The sequence below is a fragment of the Lytechinus variegatus genome, chromosome 16 (assembly GCF_018143015.1).
Source record: "Lytechinus variegatus isolate NC3 chromosome 16, Lvar_3.0, whole genome shotgun sequence".
Classification (NCBI taxonomy): domain Eukaryota; kingdom Metazoa; phylum Echinodermata; class Echinoidea; order Temnopleuroida; family Toxopneustidae; genus Lytechinus; species Lytechinus variegatus.
In genome coordinates this window covers 22,031,100-22,049,949 of record NC_054755.1, presented here as the reverse complement: position 1 = coordinate 22,049,949, position 18,850 = coordinate 22,031,100, and the positions used below count along the sequence as shown (strand labels likewise).

The following is an 18,850-nucleotide window of genomic DNA, read 5'->3' as shown; positions in this document are numbered from 1 at the left end:
AAAGTTTTGATTGTAATTCAACAGATACCCCCCAAATCGGCCAAAGTTCTTTGACCCTAAATGACCTTGGTCATGTGATGTGAAACTCATGCAGGATGTTTGGTGGATACTTGATTAATCTTTTGTCCAAGTTTAATGAACTAGGTCCATATATTTTCTATGTTATGATGACATTTCAAAAACTTAACCTCAGGTTAAGATTTTTATGTTGATTCCCCCAACAAGGTCTAAGTTCATTGACCCTAAATGACCTTTGACCGTGGTCATGTGACATGAAACTCTACTAGGATGTTCAGTAATACTTGATTAACCTTATGGCCAAGTTTCATGGACTAGGTCCATATACTTTCTAAGTTATGATGTCATTTCAAAAACTTAACCTCAGGTTAAGATTCAATGTTGACGCCGCCGCCGTCGGAAAAGCGGCGCCTGTAGTCTCACTCTGCTATGCAGGTGAGACAAAAACTTAACCTTGGATAAGATTTTGATATTGATTCCCCAAACATGGTCTAGTTCATTGACCATAAATGACCTTTGACCTTGGTCATGTGATATGAAACTCAGGCAGAATGTTAAGAAACAATTGATTACTCTTATGTCCAAGTCCATATACTTCTGAAGTTATGATGACATTTCAAAAACTTAACCTCCGTTAAGATTTCAATGTTGACGATGCCACCATCGGAAAAGCGACCCCATAGTCTCGCTCTGCTCTGCAGGTGAGACAATAAAAACTGTCTTTGGTTCACAACAGACAAAATGGCGGAAGTCAAAGTGGAAAATAGACAAAATGGTAGAAAGGATACAATTGGACCAAATATGTTGTAGAGAAGAAATAGAACAATGTAGATCAAGTAATATTGGCCCATGTGGGAGGAGATCAAATGGAAAGTAGGAGTGGGGGTAGACCAAGTGGCAATGTTTTCCATACCTATCATATTTTCTTTTCTTTTGAGTGGTAGCATAGCCAGATACATTGGACTGTGGCCGGTAAGCTCTCCTGAGCCTCCTCCATCGCTTTTACCCAGGAAAATGAAGAGACTGCAGAGTGGCTGATACGTTGCTGAAATGCCTTGATCTTTGGTTGTGATTTTATCTGAAAATAAAATCCATCGACCCGTATTCTGAAGTCAGATTTAACTAGACCATGTTTTAACTCTGTGCTAAAATTGTGGGAAGCCAAAAGTTGAAAAATTCTGTTTATATTGTATATTTTTTATGTTTACTATTTTGTTTCCTTTTGCTTTCATAATGAAGAAAAATACTTCAGTTGTCATATCCAGACAATTATGAACAATTTGGGTATCAGATGAGTTAATATATTGAATGTGAACTGTTCGGATTTGTGCTCCAATTGGCTCTCCATAGTTAAACCACAACTTTAAACTACGGTTAATCTAAACCCGAGTTCAGAAATACGGATCATATTCATTGTTCAAAATAAAATAACAGAAATCCTCTCTTCTGTTATCTAACTTCTATTTACCTCTTGTACCTTAAGAATTAGTTTGAGTACTTAAAAAAACTTAACATTATTTTGTTTTTTTACTGTCATATTAAAAGATGTCAAGCGTTTTTTACTCAGTAGCCTTTAGTTGCCTCCTACCATCTCAGCAAATTTTCAGTTTTCTTATCGGGATGCCCCCTTGTTTGAAATCCTGTTGACTTGATGATGAGCAGTCTAAAACTGTAAGGCCCAATATTCCCCGGGCATTCTACGGCTGGACTTTCTTGCATTGAATTGCAAATGTTTTATAAAAGCAATACTATTTCAATAGATTTGTTATTTTTGTTAAATGAAATTCAGTATTATATAGATCTATTCTTAATGCAAATACGATCTCCCAACACTCTCCAATACAATTTCGCTACTTCCCATTCCTTTGAACATTTGAAGGACAAATAAGCCCCAACAAAAAGTTTATTTGAATAACAGTCAATCAATCAAACATTAAGTTTCGTTTGATTTCACAATAATTCTACATCCTTATCGGTGAGTTAGTATGCAAATGAGGGGGTTGACATCACCAACTATTTCTTTTGTATTTATATGAAATATTCAAATTTGCTCCCCATTGTCCTTCGAAACAAAATTTTACTCCTCTCAAACATGACAAAGAGTTCACATACCTCGTTTTTTATTATTTCTGCCACTACAGTTATCAGTGCTTGCTTGGCTGTTGCAGAAACCTTACTGAGAGCCCTGAGCCGATCAGATATTTGTACTCCGTCAGGTAGGCAATGACTTTATCTATTGGCAAGGATCGACTTGAACTCTGTGATTTCTGGGTTTCTTCTCCTTCCATATCATCCCAATCTTGAACCTCAGGACCAGTCTCCATGGGAACCGCGCTTGTGGGTGATTCGATTTTATCTCTTCCCTCATTTTCCTGAGCGCAAGGTTTCTGTTGGACTCCACTATCAGAATTTTGCGATGGGGAGCAAACAGGTAATTGTAAACCTTTTGAATGAGCCCCATTTTTCAAAAGTTTTTTCTTAGCTATCAAAAAACTTTTTTGCTTCTTTGATTTCTTCATGAAGCGCTCGCATTTTCGGCACACAAAATTGTCCAAACACACAGGCCCTCGACAGAATTTCTGGGCTATTCCCAGGGTAGTACATCTCCTTAGTCTAATCCGACCATAACCCTTCGCCCCTTTTACGAAGGTGATCCCACACATAGCACAGTCTGATAAATTCATGTTGGGAATCCCATTGAAAGCTTTTTCTGACGAATTATTGATGGGCATACCACACATTTCTGATGTACGGTATTCATGTAGGGAGTCCCACCCATACCTCTTTCTGATGTATTCATGTTTGGAGTCTCACCTGCAGCGCTTTCTGATGTATTCATGTTTCGAGTGTCACCTTTAGCGCTTTCTGATGTATTCATGTTAGGAGTCCCACCCGTAGCGCTTCCTGATGAATTCATGTTGGGAGTCCCACCTGTACCTCTTTCTGATGTATTCATGTTTGGAGTCTCACCTGCAGCGCTTTCTAATGTATTCCTGTTTGGAGTCTCACCTGCAGCGCTTTCTGATGTATTCATGTTTCGAGTCTCACCTGCAGCGCTTTCTGATGTATTCATGTTTCGAGTCTCACCTGTAGCGCTTTCTGATGTAGTCGTGTTAGAAGTCCCACCCGTAGCGCTTCCTGATGAATTCATGTTGGGAGTCCCACCTGTACCTCTTTCTGATGTATTCATGTTTGGAGTCTCACCTGCAGCGCTTTCTGATGTATTCCAGTTTGGAGTCTCACCTGCAGTGCTTTCTGATGTATTCCTGTTTGGAGTCTCACCTGCAGCGCTTTCTGATGTATTCATGTTTCGAGTCTCACCTGTAGCGCTTTCTGATGTAGTCATGTTAGAAGTCCCACCGTAGCACTTTCTGATGAATTCATGTTGGGAGTCCCAGCTGTAACACTTTCTGATGAATTCATGTTGGGAGTCCCAGCTGTAACACTTTCTGATGAATTCATGTTGGGAGTCTCACCCGTTCCACTTCAGTAAATGAAGATTTACAGTGTATACAAAGACTGAAGAGAGATGTTGTCTGGTCGTCCGGTTTTCTGCCAAATAAAAGAAAGAATTGTAAGAATGAAACTAAACAGAAAGTGAAACCTTTATTAACATGAAATTATATTTGTGATAACGAAACACGATGAAACATATCAATATTTCAAATTTCAACATAGGATTGTTGAACTTCTTTAACCTAGCAGCTTATAATACAATCATAAGTTTTGCAAACTTTAACACCAAAAAAGAGACTGGGCTATTTCAGATGTATTGAAGGCTGGAGGCATGATTCCGTCATCCCCCCCCCCCCATTCCTTCCAGGGGTGGATCCAGCTTCCGCCAATAAGGGGGGGGAAACAATTTTATCACCCTTATTTTCCCCAATTGGCCGCTCAAAGTTGATTTTTGTTTGTTTTGTTGAAGGGGTTGTCCCAGTGGCGTAATGAGCCAAAAGTTTTGAGGGGGCTCGATATGGTGTATCACGTGAATTTATGATATCAAAATTCACGATATTTATCAGCTGATGCAAGTATTTTTTTGTCTAAGTTAGCACTGCTTATTCTATTGTCGCCCTCTATACTCATGGCGAGAATGGCGACAATAACAGACTGTGAGTAAATGCTCCTCTACTTTTGTTTTCCTGTGCAAAGGGGTGGTCCAGGCTGAAAGTATTTATAGCTTAATAAATAGAGCAGAATTCACAAAGCAAAATGCCGAAAATTTCGTCAAAATCGGACAACAAATAGCAAAGTTATTGAATTTCAAAGTTTAGTAATATTTGTAAAAACAGTCGTCATGAATATTCATTAGGTGGGCTGATGATGTCACGTCTCCACTTGTTCTTTTGTATTTTATTATATGAAATTAGGTTTATTCAAATTTTTTCCTCCAAGAACTAGAAAAATTGGATTGACAACTGATTTAGTGCATTAGATATTTATTGCTGCAACTTATTTCATTATAAGGGAGACATTTTATTCACACAAGTATGAAATAATGAAAAAAATATGATCACATAAGAAAACGGAAAGTGGAGATGTGACATCATCAGCTCGCCTAATGAATATTCATGACGACTGTTTTCACAAAATATTGCTAAACTTTAAACTTCAATAACTTTATTATTTGTTATCCGATTTCGATGAAACTTTCAGCGTTTTGCTCAGTGAGTTCTACTCTGTGTATTAAGCTATGAATATTTTCAGCCTAGACCACCGCTTTAAGTGCAAGTGTATTTCTTAAAATAAACCCACAATTTTCGGCCAAAAGGGTCAAACCAATATTTGTATTTGTTTGTATTTATTTATTCAACCATAAAACACATATCAAAATAGCAATGTACAATGGATGATAAAATCAAATTATGGTTTGGGACACCGAAAAGCAAAATGCTTGTACATGGTATCCCAAAAAGCACATTTAGATCTAGAGTAAAGTCCCAAAACATCAGACGGTTCCAAACATCGGACGAAAATGACTTCAACTCCCTCTCCATTACCACAGAGACTTGCATGCATAAATATAAATGAACATACCTGCTATTGAACTACACACACAGTAGCTCCAAGTTGCTGCTCAAAAAAAATATTCCAGAAATCAAATCAAGGGGTAAAATCCATGATTTTGACTTTCAGAGATTCTTATGACCCTCGTTAATTATGGACTCCAAAAGATCGATGATAAAAAAATCTTGTATAAAAGGGGAAGTGATTTAGGTCAGAAATATCCCTGCCGAGATCGCACATGTTCGATCTATCGCAAAAAAAATTTGCAATGGCCTCCATGGGAGTTCCTTACGGCGAGAAATTTGATGCCCTTCCAAATATGGCACGATCCCAAATATCAGATATATCGGCCGATTGAATTGGAAATGCATGCTCATGACGCATGCGCGCTCATTTTCAGAACAAAGTCACACACAACTGAGCAAAGACGTCCGATGTTATGAGCAGAAAGAGGTCCATTTGGTAAGTTAATTATCATTATTTACTGATTTCTACATTAAAATTTTTGATATTAAAGGACAAGTCCACCCCAACAAAAACTTGATTTGAATAAAAAGAAAAAATTTCAACAAGCATAACACTGAAAATTTCATCAAAATCGGATGTAAAATAAGAAATTATATAGCATTTTAAAGTTTCGCTTATTTTCAACAAAATAGTTATATGAACGAGCCAGTTACATCCAAATGAGAGAGTTGATGACATCACTCACTCACTATTTCTTTTGTATTTTATTATATGAAATATGAAATATTTTTATTTTCTCGTCATTGTCATGTGAAATAAAGTTTCATTCCTCCCTGAACAGGTGGAATTCCATTATTTTAACAATTTGTGCTTCAGGCAAGGAGGTCCTAATCGTCAAATTCGTAAAAATTGAAATATTGTATAACTCAAACAATAAAAAACAAAAGAAATAGTGAGTGACATCATCGACTCTCTCATTTGGATGTAACAGGCTTGTTCGTATAACTATTTTGTTGAAAATAAGCGAAACTTTGAAATGTCATAACTTTCTTATTTTACATCCGATTTTGATGAAATTTTGAGCATTGCGCTTGTCTGATTTTTCTCTATTGATTTCAATCAACATTTTTCTGAGGTGGACTTGACCTTTAATAATTAAAATCAGCATTTGACCAGCTGAAATAAAATCATTTTATCAAAAATAAAGCAATTATTTTGTGGTCTATAACACGGTTTATATCGCTGAAATATAAACCGTTGAAATTTTTCTCTCTTTGACATGAACTGATCTACCTTGTTATTGCATTTCTTTTTCTAAAGTGATTATCTTGCCTGCCACTGCCAGTGCCAACACCAAAATTAGGGTCAATATCATATCGACCCTAATTTTGGTCACTCTACTGTGAGAATTCTGCTGTGAGAATTGCTTGCCCAATGTAGCTATATTACCCAAAATCAAGATAATAATAAATATTGGCGAATGATACATAAAACTAAAGGCAGGGCTCGAAACTAGCGGCGGTCCGACGGTCCCAGACCGGTAAAAATCGCTGTCGGGCCAGTAGATTTTCAGAAATAGGAAGATTTACTGGTCCGACATGACCATTAAAAATATCATTGTCATTTGTCGGGCCAGTAATTTTTCCAAAAATAGCAAGATTTTAAGGGTCCGACATGACCAGCAAAATAAAAACCATTGTTGAGCCAATAATTTTTCCAGAAATTGTCAAATTCACTGCAAACCATTCCCCCCCCCCCCCCCGACAAATTCTGTCATTCACACACAGAACACACACAGAATGAATCGCACGTGTTACTAGAGTATATACAGTACAGCCACAAAACCCACGTGGTAAATTCTCTACTGGCTGCGAGAACGAAGCTTGGCTAAATCCTAGCAGAAATCTCTCATAAAACTGTCAAAATTCATGGTTCATACTCATGAAAGGCTCTTAAAATGTTCATATTTCCTAAAAATTGGAGTAACTCTGTAATTTGTTAGTAAAAGGACAAATTTTCACTTCTGTTTGGTTCAAACAGATCAGGTTTCGGTGATATCTTCTGAATACATATTAGCCCCACATGTCCATTTATGTGTGTCCAAGTTTTATGAACTAGACCAATATACTTTCAAAGTTATGATGGTAATTCAACAAATACCACTAATTCGACCAAAGTTTATTGACCCTAAATGACCTTTGACCTTGATCATGTGACCTGAAACTAGCACAGGATGTCCAAGTTTCATGAATCAGATCCAAAAACTTTTGAAGTTTTGATTGTAATTCAATAGATATCCCCTAATCGGCCAAAGTTCATTGACCCCAAATGACCTTTGACCTTAGTCATGTGCCGTGAAACTCATGCAGGATGTTTGGTGATACTTCATTATCTTATGTCCCAGTTTAATGACCTAGGTCCATATATTTCCGAAGTTATGATGACATTTAAGATTTTGATGTTGATTCCCCCAACATGGTCTAAGTTCATTGACCCTAAATGACCTTTGACCTTGGTCATGTGACATGAAACTCTCATAGGATGTTCAGTAATAATTGATTAACCTTATGGCCAAGTTTCATGAACTAGGTCCATATACTTTCTAAGTTATGATGTCATTTCAAAAACTTAACCTCAGGTTAAGATTTGATGTTAACGCCGCCGTCGGAAAAGCCGCGCCTGTAGTCTCACTCTGCTACGCAGGTGAGCTAGTGAGACAAAAATGAGAAAAATATCATGACAAGACGGAAGAGACTTGCCCGATGTTTACGCCACCACCTTGTTTCCTTTGGTTCTTCGCCAACGTTGCAGACGCTCTGTGTAGTCCGATGCATCGTGATTTAGGTGAAACAAATGAATGGCTGCTGTGCTGTGAATTCATATCATGACTCAAAAAGGCCATCGGCAGCGGATCTACCGTATGCGTAAATGTGTCATCTACATGTACGTACCGCTTCCAAACTTTGATGAAGAAGTATATGACAGTGTATAAAAAAATCATCATCATTGCGTTCTAAAGACTAAGCCTACGTCAGTAAATGATTTTCTAGAAGCCGCCTGGCTAGCCCGGGCTAGACAGTTGGCAGCCGTCTGTTTCAAGGAGTTTTTTAACATTTTTTTAAAAATCTCTCCTCGTACACAGATGGCTCGCTATCGTGCAGCCACCATATTTAGGGGACTTGCAATGCAAAATCCCCCCATTGGGGCTCTTCAATTTTTGTCTTTAATGAATAAAAATTTTTGAAAGTTAACGTGAACAAAATGCAAATTAATATTCCCTCTTGGCATTAATTGCCAAGAACTGACAAAAATCAAGTTAAAAGGAAAACAAAAACAGTGACTTACCTCGGCTGTCGTGCAAATTCACTTCCCCGTTTTATCCGATCTAAAGTATGGTAGTGGATCGTATTACCGAACACTTTTCATGAATTCAATCATTTTAAAAATAGGGCCTATTATTCTCATAAAATTCACCAAACTTTCACCATAAATACACAATTAGGCCCTACCTACAAAATATAAATATGTACAAAATTTGCCGAAATCATTTTTCCATTTGATATTAGCTTCCAATCGGACCCCTCTTCGGATGTGAAATATTTTGGTCACCTGATAAAGGTATCGTATTACCGAACGTGTGTTTTCTTTCTATGGGAAAAGTTGAGAAATCAACAAAATCACTGATGAGCTATTTTGACCTAGGCTAGGCCTATTTTATTATTTTTAGATTAAGACTTTGAAAATGTGTTTTTACCATTTTTCATCATCTTTCTATTCAAGTACGGAAAGACTTCCATATGTCCCCTCCACTAATTTAAAAAAATTACTTCCCAAAACCCCCTTCTGTCTTTCTCTTTTTTCTTTTTTTTTTCTTCTTACTTCGGTGGGAACTTGGATTCGAACCTCTCGCTGCAGAACGAAGCATCTCCAGTCTGTCGCCTTACTCACTGAGCTAGCACTTTTTAGCAGGAATTGTTGAAAGCCATGGGTTTCATAACAATTATCAACCGATATTACGACTAGTCTACTCTCCAAGAGTATTGGGCATTTATTTTTCTGACTAAATAAACCGATGCCATTGGGAATTACACACACTCGAATTTTTGACGGAATAAAGCCATATTTTGGTATGTATCCGACTTTTCCTTCTTGAATCTCTTAGATATTTTTTTTTCAATTTTAGTGGAGGGGACATATGGAAGTCTTGCCATGTTCCTTCATCCATATAATCATGGTAAGTCACTAAGTGCTTGATTTCTGTTTTAACTATTTATTCGGAGAATTATTTTGACCATACTTCACGCTTGTCAGGTGAGTACTGTATGCCAAATTACGTCGTAAGGTCCAGAGGCCGATTGCACGAAAGGGTCTTTCCAAGGACTGTCATTCATGTCGCTCATCTTTTATGATATGCTTTAGCTCAGCCATTCTCAATTACTTTTTTGGAAGCGCCACATTTCTTGTTGAGAATCGGTAATGCTCCACTATCCATTACGCAATATCAGCGGAGGGGGTCCAGAGGCCCCTGATGGGGGTCGAGGGGGCAGAGCCCCCAGAAGTTTTGGAATATGAGGCCTTTTAAATTGCTCATGCAGATATGCTGCAATAGATATCAACAGAAAAAATACAAATGCCAACAAACTACACAATATTAATATTAAAAGAAAAATGACCAGTGACTTGTTCACAACATACCAATGATACCACTAGTTCAGACTGTTCTGCACCAGATCTATTGGCTGAAGCAAGTGGCGTAATGGGTAAAAAAAATCAAGAGGGCTAGATATGGCAGCTGAAGTAAAAATATTGAACTTTTCAATACAAAAATATATATTTTGACATAATATTAAGATAATTCCACTCGTTCCCTTTCTTTTTCTTTCCCCTTTCTCCTTTTTTTTTCTTGGCCGTGAAACACATGGGGGCCCCCATCTGTACCCCAGTGGCTAAAGTTACGTTCCCCGATTTTGCAAGGGCTGAAAATTAGGCGTTACACTGCCCTAGCGCCCCAAACTGCCCATCTTTCTCTACAACTCACGTGCAGTATTATTCATTCAGTTCGTCTTTAGCAAGAGTGCATGCAGACAATCACGGCAAGCAATACATCTGAGCATACATATATTTCACTTTTACAACTTCGGATTTCAAGCTCCGGAAACAAGGTTTCTGCTTGTTATGTCCCAAATTCATAATCTATTATGATCAGGATGTTCTTTAAATATCACATTATTTGATGTTTAACTCTTAACCAAAACTTATACTCTGGAAATGCAAAATTTATCGCCGTTGAAATAGAAATCCTACAAACGGGGTTTTCATATCACTTCTGTGGCACATAAACTTTGTAAGATAAATAAAAAGGAGAACACCATCCATAATAGGGGTTATCGAGTGCTAAATTGGACAAAATTTGAGGAAATCAATAAGCAATTAAGTGTCAAGTAAAGAGTTTTTGTTTTTTGTTTGTATTAAAATGATCACCAAATCCTTATTTCCAGGTTACTGGTAGATACATTTTTATTTCCCCAATTTTTCCTTATTTTTACTTTTTTTATACCAACTCCCAAGCGCCACTCCGCAAGGCTCGGTGCGCCACAAGTGGCGCGTGCGCCACCATTTGAGAATCCCTGCTATAGCCTAAGGCTAAGCGCAGAGCTACCAAGTCTCACGCATTGTGCGTGAGACTCACGCATTCAGGGTCCGTCTCACGAACTCACGCATGGCACCCATTTTTCTCATGCATCGGGACCCGACAGAACCGACAAGTAGATGAATTTGAGGAATCTGACACGGAAATAGAGAAAGAAATAGACAAATCCTATGCAGAATTAGCAAAAGAAATTGTGGAAAGTGATGAAGAAATGGAAAAAGAAATAGACAAATCTCATGCAGAAAAGGAGAAAGAAATATACGAATCTGACACAGAAATCGAGAAAGAAATAGACAAGTTCAATGCCGAAATGGGTAAAAAAATGAAGGAACCTGATGCAGAAATGGAGAACAAATTTGTCAAAACTGACGAAGAAATGAAGAAAGAGATAGACCTATCCAATACGAAGATGGAAAAGGAAATCGAATCTGATGCAGAAAATGAAAAAGAAATAGACGATTCCAATGCTGAAGAAAGAGAAGACTCTATGACAGAAATAGATAAAGAAATAGTCAAATCTAATGCCAAAATGAAAGCAATTGAGGAATGGAATGCAAAAATGGAGAAAGAAATAGAGGAATCCAATGCCAGATTGGAGAAAGAAAAAGATGAGTCTGACTCAGAAATGGAAAAAGAAATTGTCGACTTTGATGCAGAAGTGAAGAAAGAAATAATCAAAACCCGTGCAAAAATAGAAGAGTCTTATGCAGAAATGGAGACAGAAGTTAACATATCTCATGCAGAAATGAAGAAAGAAATCAAGGAATATAGAGCAAAAACAGATGAAGAAATTGAGGAGTTTGTTGCAGAAAACGAGAAAGAAATAGTCAAAACTGATGAAGAAATGGAGAGAGATATAGAGGAATCCAATGCAAAAAACACTGAGGAAATGGACTTTGATTTTAAAGACAGATATTGGAGAAATCCTTTCAAATGGTGCTTGTACTGCACATGACACACTTGTTGACATTTCGTATGATAGTGAAACTCATGCAAATACTGCAGACAGTGGAGATCTTAAATCTGACATTCCAAACACAGAAATTAGAGAAGTAGACTCAGACCCTGCGGATGTACATGTAGATGACCATGATGGAGACAGAGAAACTGAGGCAATTGTCTCAAATGTGTCAGGAATTGGAGATAATGACTCTGATATTGTAAATAAAGTAAGAAGAGAAATTGACTCGGATAACACTGATACAGATGATGAGGGAAATAGCTCTGAAGAAGCAGATACAGAGAATGGAGAAACTGATGATAATTCAGAAACAGAAGGAGAAACTGACTTGGATGATTCTGAAACAGAAGCAGACGAATCTAATGATATGCACTCGAATAATGATGATACAGTAACTGAAGAAGAGTTTGGTTAGGTGCACAGAAAAGCAGGTGTCGACTCTATCATTGGACATTTGAAAATTTTGTATACCAATAGTGACTGTCTACTCAACAAACTGGATGAACTCTCTCTGCTTCTGGAACAATGTACAGCTGATATTGTTATTATCTGTGAATGCCTACCCAAAAATTATGATATCAAGCCGACTGTGCAAAATTATCAGCTTGAAGACTATGTCCAATTTTCAAATATTGACAAAGAAGATGTAAGAGGGGTCTTGTTGTATGTGCACAAACACTATGCTAGTTTGGTCAAGGAAATAAGTTTTGAGTCAAGCTTTGATGAATGTGTGTGGGTAAATATGAGGCTGAAAGGAATGGACTCATTAATTCTGGGAGGCATCTACCGCAGTCCAACTTCTAACAGAGATAATTCAAATACTGATATGGTGACTGAGCTGCTGTATAAAGTTGCAGATAGCAATCCTTCGCACCTGATCATCGTTGGTGACTTTAATTACCCAAACATCAACTGGGAGAACTGGACATCCCATCTTTCGCATGAACAGAAGTTTATCGACTGCTTGAGTGACTGTTTCCTTCATCAGCATATAGATGAGTACACACGATACCGGACAGGACAACAACCACATATACTGGACCTTTTGATCACCAATGAAGAAGGAATGATTGGAAATATATCTTACCTGCCTGGCCTAGGTTTAAGCGATCACCAATGTATCCTTATTAATGTAAATTTATACGCAGAACAGACATTGAGAAAAGAGGAAAGGTATCGATACCATAAAGGTGACTACCAGGCAATAAATGATACCATCATTGACAAAGATTGGTATAGTGAATTGGAGTCCATGAATGTAGATGAGTCGTGGAACTTCTTCTCAATCACCTATCAAGCAGCAATAGACCGCCACATCCCCAAGACCACAGGGGTTAGACTAAAGAAGAAGAAAGTCTGGATGACAAAAGAAGCTCTCAGACAACAGAAGAAACATAGATCTTGGAAAAAATTTCGTAAAAGTGGCGATGATGTAGATTATCTGCGATCAAGAGAAGAAGCTATTAAATTTCGAAAGATGACAAGGAATCTTCCCAGGAAATTTGAAAAGGACATTGCCGACAATATCAAGTCTAACCCCAAAGCTTTCTGGAGATATGCAAATAGCTCACGAAAATGCAAAGCTAATTTTGGGGTCATGAAAAATCAAGACGGAATCACTGCTGAGAAGGATGAGGACAAAGCTGAACTCTTTAACCTTTTTTTCAACAGTGTATTTACAGATGAAAATGTGCAGCAGATCCCAACTTTGGTAGACAGACACAAAGGTAATCTCTTAACCGACTTGGACATTACCACAAGTACCGTGAAGAACAAACTGAAATTACTGAAGTGTTCAAAATCATCTGGGCCTGATGGATTTCACCCCAGAGTTCTCAAAGAAACTGCTGGAACAATTTGCATACCTCTTGCGCTTATCTTCAGAAAGTCCTTGAAAGAAGGATGTCTTCCACAATCATGGAAAGATGCTAACATCACACCTATTCACAAGAAAGGAAAGAAGGATGCAGTGGAAAACTACAGACCAATAAGCCTGACCTCAGTTATCAGCAAGGTGATGGAATCTGTTGTGCGTGACGCCATCCTCAAGCAACTAATTCAGAATGATTTATTGTGTGATGCACAACATGGATTTCTTCCAGGAAGGTCTTGTATTACGCAACTGCTAGAGGTCATGGAATTGTGGACTGCCTCTCTTGATAAAGGATGTGAAATCGATGCCATCTACCTTGACTTTTGTAAGGCTTTCGACTCTGTGCCACATGAACGACTAATGAGCAAGCTAAGATCTTATGGTATAGCAGGTAGTCTGGAGAAATGGCTTTATAGTTTCTTGACTCACCGCAGGCAGAGAGTTGTCATCAATGGAAAATCATCACAATGGTTACCTGTTAGAAGTGGCGTGCCTCAAGGTAGTGTTCTCGGACCGATGGTCTTTGTTGTGTTCATCAATGATCTGCCTGAGGTAGTAAGCAGTATCGTAAAGATATATGCTGATGACACCAAACTGTTCAGAGAGATCAGAATGGAGGAGGACTGTGACAGGCTGCAAGCTGACTTAGACAACTTAGCTAAGTGGTCCAAGATGTGGCAGCTTCAGTTCAATACAGCAAAGTGCAGATACCTCCATCTTGGTCATCAAAATTCCCATCATCAGTATCATCTAGATGGAGATATGCTGGAGGAAGTTTCAGAGGAAAGAGACTTGGGAGTCATCATGGACTCTCAACTGAATTTCCACTCCCATGTAGCCAGTGCAGTCTTGAAAGCAAACCGTGTGCTTGCTACGATTCGACGAACCTTTGTGCATAGAGACAAAGACAACATCAAGAGGTTATACAAGTCACTTGTGAGACCAATTCTGGAATATGCAAATGGGATATGGTACCCAAGATATACCTCTGACCTGAAGGCTATTGAGAAAGTCCAGCGACGAGCAACCAAGCTAGTACCAACCCTGAAGGATATGGACTATGGCAGAAGGCTACGTGCAATGAAATTACCTTCCATCAAGTACAGACTTAGGCACGGCCGTAGTCACTAGATGGCGCTGTCGCGGAAGTGCTCAAAATTTGTACGTAAGTTTCGTCCGCTTGTCAATGAGTGAAATCGCATAGCGATGCGATATCGTCAAAATTAAGCCCCTGTCAGCGCGGATGAATATGATATTTTCTCTTTGTGATTGTCCTCCCGTGCGATGAAAAATATGTCATCGTAATGCATAGGACTTTCGCGAGCTACCGAAGTCATTTTCGTGCCCCAAATTCCATGAAATCTTCCAAAAATAACCATGAAAGTGTCGGTAAGTCAAAAGTGTCGTGAGTTGCTCTCAATTCTTACCTTATTTAGTTGTATTTCTTGCAAAATGGGTCTCGAAGGGTTCTGGATTTTCTGTTGATTGTGAAACTTGAATTGATTTCCTTTCTGTGTCTTGCAGTTAAATTGCAGCGCGGGGAATCGCAAAGGCTGTGGAAGCCCTTCTCAGTGAGGTTTACAAGCTGAGCTGCCCTTGAATTTGGTCGAATTTCGAGCCATTTTAATCGCGCGCACGGGATGATTAATTAACATAACAATTAGCAGATTAGAGATCACGATTACGTCACGTACGTGCGTACGTGTGATACACAGAAATGAAATAGAACTTGAATCACACGGAATCACAGTCAAGAAATGCTTTGTTTTCTTTGTTTGCTAAATGATTTCCTGAATTTAAAATCATGAATAAACACCAGACATGAAGGAGATAATCATGGTCATATGAGGAATAACTAAATATTTTCTGAAAACGAGTGAATATGATGGGGCAATAATGTGCATGCACTGGAAAATGAAGTACATTCACCTCACTGTCAGTGCCGTGGTGTCAGTCACTCAGACACAGTGCTTTATTGCTTTTTACTGGCATTTTCTTTGCACTGCCGCCGCCACTGGTTTTTCTTTTGCCAACTAGATTAAAACTCATTTATTAATATGTTTATTGCAATTTTTGAATAAATGGTAATACAAAGTGGAAAAAAATGAAGATAAAAATAATTTGGACTAAAATATGCCATCATCCCCCCCCCCCCCTCTAAAAATACACACTATCTTGAATGACTCGTTTATTTAATTTGCATTGAAAAAATAAATAATTGTATTTATGCACTTTTTTATTTCTCATTCTTTTTGCCAGAATATCAGATGCCATCATGAATAACCTCACCTCCAGATTGAACTCCTAAACATCTTGACAATGACTATCTACTGAGATATCTTGCCTTCTTGAGATTGGAAGTTTTAAGTTCAAGTCAGAGTGACCTAAGGCCCTACTAACAAGAAGAATCCAGATTTACATAAAGACAAATCCCACGAAAGATACAAACTGATTTTACTCTTAATGTGTAGTGTGTGAGACACTGTGTTTGTGTTTATTTTGAGGAGGACCTCCTGTCTCTGTTTTTATTATTTTATTGACTGAATGAATGATCAATACCTAAAAGTGAGAACTGATTTTTGAGGAGAGTACATTAGTGTATGGTTTTGAGTGAATTTGATTTGAGTAACTGTTTTTCTTTATTATTTTTCTCATAATTATTATTTTGCCTTTTATTATATATTTTCAGTTATATATTGTCAGTTACATTAAGTTGAACTTCCAAATTTGATCAAAGTGTTCAATTCTTGGGATAGAATTTTATCAGGTAATAAAACTGAGTTTGATAAATCTAAAAAAGGACACTGAAAAAATATGAACACTTGGAGATGCTCACTAAGAGGAAAAAACATAAAAGGAAATGGAACTGAAGTGAATGTTATAGCATGCCTTTCGCAGATCTCCAAGCACCAGGAATCATAGGCGGCGGAAGTGGGGGGGTATCCCCCTAAATTTGAGGTGGGGAGGGGACGATTCCATCCCCCTCAATTTTTTGTTGATAACCTTATTTTTTATTTTTTTTGGCTTGTCAATTTTCAATTTTGTTTCCTGTGTCCCCCAAGATATTATTTGGTCACTATCTTTTTTTTTCGGGGGGGGGGGGGGTCAAAAGATTTTGGCAGTTCCCCCCTAAAATTTTTTGCTTCCCCCACCAATGCCAGGAATGTTGATGTTCAACTGAGAGTTGCTGAAGTGGAATCTCTGTTTGTCTGTGAACTTGTTATAGAGAATGATTATTCCAGGACAAGTTAGATGATATTACCCAGCCCATAGCATACATCCCAACAATGGAATGGAGGCAATATACCCCTGTAATACATGAAGTATCATATTATCTTTAGGTTGGTTTGGAAAGTAAGTTCTCTAGTCAATATTAATGTCTGCCCAACAAAATGGTACTATCTGGCAATTTGGTGGTTCAATCACAAGCAGAAAAAGTTTAGTAAATTGACACTAGTAAGACAATTAAACAAATATAATACAGCCAAACTGTCTGACCCCTTACTTGACTACTGACTTAACTAATTATTGAAAAATGACAAGGGATGCTTAGGCCCTTTGTAACCATTTCATTGGGCAGACTGAAGCAGATGACTAGAATTCATACTTTCATGAAGATGAAGGAACATCAAAATGATTATTACAATTTAGCAAATATGAATTTATAACACTGTCATGGTTATAAAAAATAATGAATTTCTATCAAGTAAAATGACAATACAATGTAAGACATAACTGCAATAAAGTAATTTCATTTCCAAAAGATATCTTCCATAATTTAATAACCAAATTTCTCAAGATAATATTTCTTCTGCACAAATTGTATGAAATGCTCAGTGTAAATCATGCTGTTTATAAATCTCTTGGAATTTTTTTTTTCAAAATGAAAATACATGTAAACTTAATCAAAACCAGGGGTGGTGGATCCAGGATTTATCCGGGGGGGGGGGGGGGCACATTTTCAGGATGAAAATTTGTCAAGCAAAAAAGGGCCTTACCGGGGGGGGGGGGCATTCTTTGATGAAAATTGCATATTTTCATTACATCTTGACTGTAGCTCCCAAAGGGGGGGGGGGGTTGAGCTAGATGTGCCCTCCCCCAGATCCACCAGTGATAAAAATCAACATTTATGAAAGATTGCATACCTTATATTCTGAATTGGTAAATTCAATGCATATGTCTACAAAATGAAACTGACATGTTTGGATAAATTGCTTATTTTTGTTTCAAGAAAGAATTCATCAATAACAGCTAAGAGTTATTGAGAAAACATCAAGAAAAAATAATATTCTGATATGCAATAACTATATCTATTTTATATATGCTTTTTTTCCAAAAATTTAATCCTTGACATGGGGGGGGGGGCTGGTTTAGTAGTCAAATTCACCCCCCCCCCCCCCCCGTTAAGTAAAATGCTTTATCAAAATAAGATTATGCTATCATTTATAAATTACTGCATTTTGGAGCCCATTAAAATTCAAAATGAATCATAGAGGGCAGTGCCACACCTTATTCACTGAAATTAAGGAGGGGCATGCACAGCTGAAAAACTATCAGCAGGGGCAATAATTTTCACTGCAATAATAGATATCCTAAAAAAATCCTGAAAACACATAATTAAAATGAAATTAAACTCCCAGGAAGTGCCCCTGTATACTATTACAGCCCTTGACCTGTATATTCTCAAGGGGTTCAATAATTCCTTCTCTTCCCTTGTAGAGTCGGTTCGGGTGCGAATGTGTCTGAAAAAAAAATAAGTAAAAAAAGGATCATTAGTAAAAATTGTGGATAGAACAGAACATATTTAAAAAAAAAATTAGCAAGCAAAAACAAAGATTGATCTGGCATTGGAAAATAAAAGGAAATTAATTAACATCGCCCCCCCCCCCCCCCCCCCCCCCCCCGCTTCAACATTTTTTTGTTGTTTGCTTCTGCTTACAACTTTATAACTTTACAAAAGTTTTGGCTCCATTATCATGATTATGCCACTGTTCAAGTATTATTTATTTGGAAACCAATGCTAAAACTATAAGGTGAAATGAAATTATATAAAGAAAAAAATATATATTTCACAAAGTATAAAATCATAATGATGTAGGTCATGTTGAAATTAGACCCTGGACTGGACTCAAAATTAGATCAAGTGTAGTGTAGACCAAATGTAAATTAGACAAAGTGTAGACCAAATGGCAATTAGAATTTTTTTAAACCAAATGGGTCAAGCCCATTTGGTATATGTATAAAGACTAAAATATATGTATATAAGTTAAAAAAATATAATTAAGTAGCCTAGGTTGTGCTGAAATTAGACCAACTGGACATTTCACAAAATGAGAATTAGACCAAGTGTAGACCAAATGGGTTTAGCCCATTC

The 18,850-nt window shown here is 37.6% G+C and overlaps 1 protein-coding gene and 1 long non-coding RNA gene across 2 annotated transcripts; one reads left to right on the top strand and one right to left on the bottom strand.

Annotated features, from left to right (window-relative positions):
- Positions 1-2,698: 2,698 nt before the first annotated feature.
- On the bottom strand, positions 2,699-3,364 carry LOC121430283 (fibrinogen alpha chain-like). The gene has a single exon (XM_041627561.1). It carries the CDS (start codon positions 3,362-3,364, stop codon positions 2,699-2,701), a length of 666 nt encoding a protein of 221 aa, XP_041483495.1.
- Positions 3,365-14,827: 11,463 nt separating this feature from the next.
- Positions 14,828-15,900, top strand: LOC121429990. The gene is made up of 2 exons (XR_005971987.1): positions 14,828-14,865; positions 15,736-15,900. It is a non-coding gene; the product is annotated as an uncharacterized LOC121429990 (long non-coding RNA).
- Positions 15,901-18,850: the final 2,950 nt, after the last annotated feature.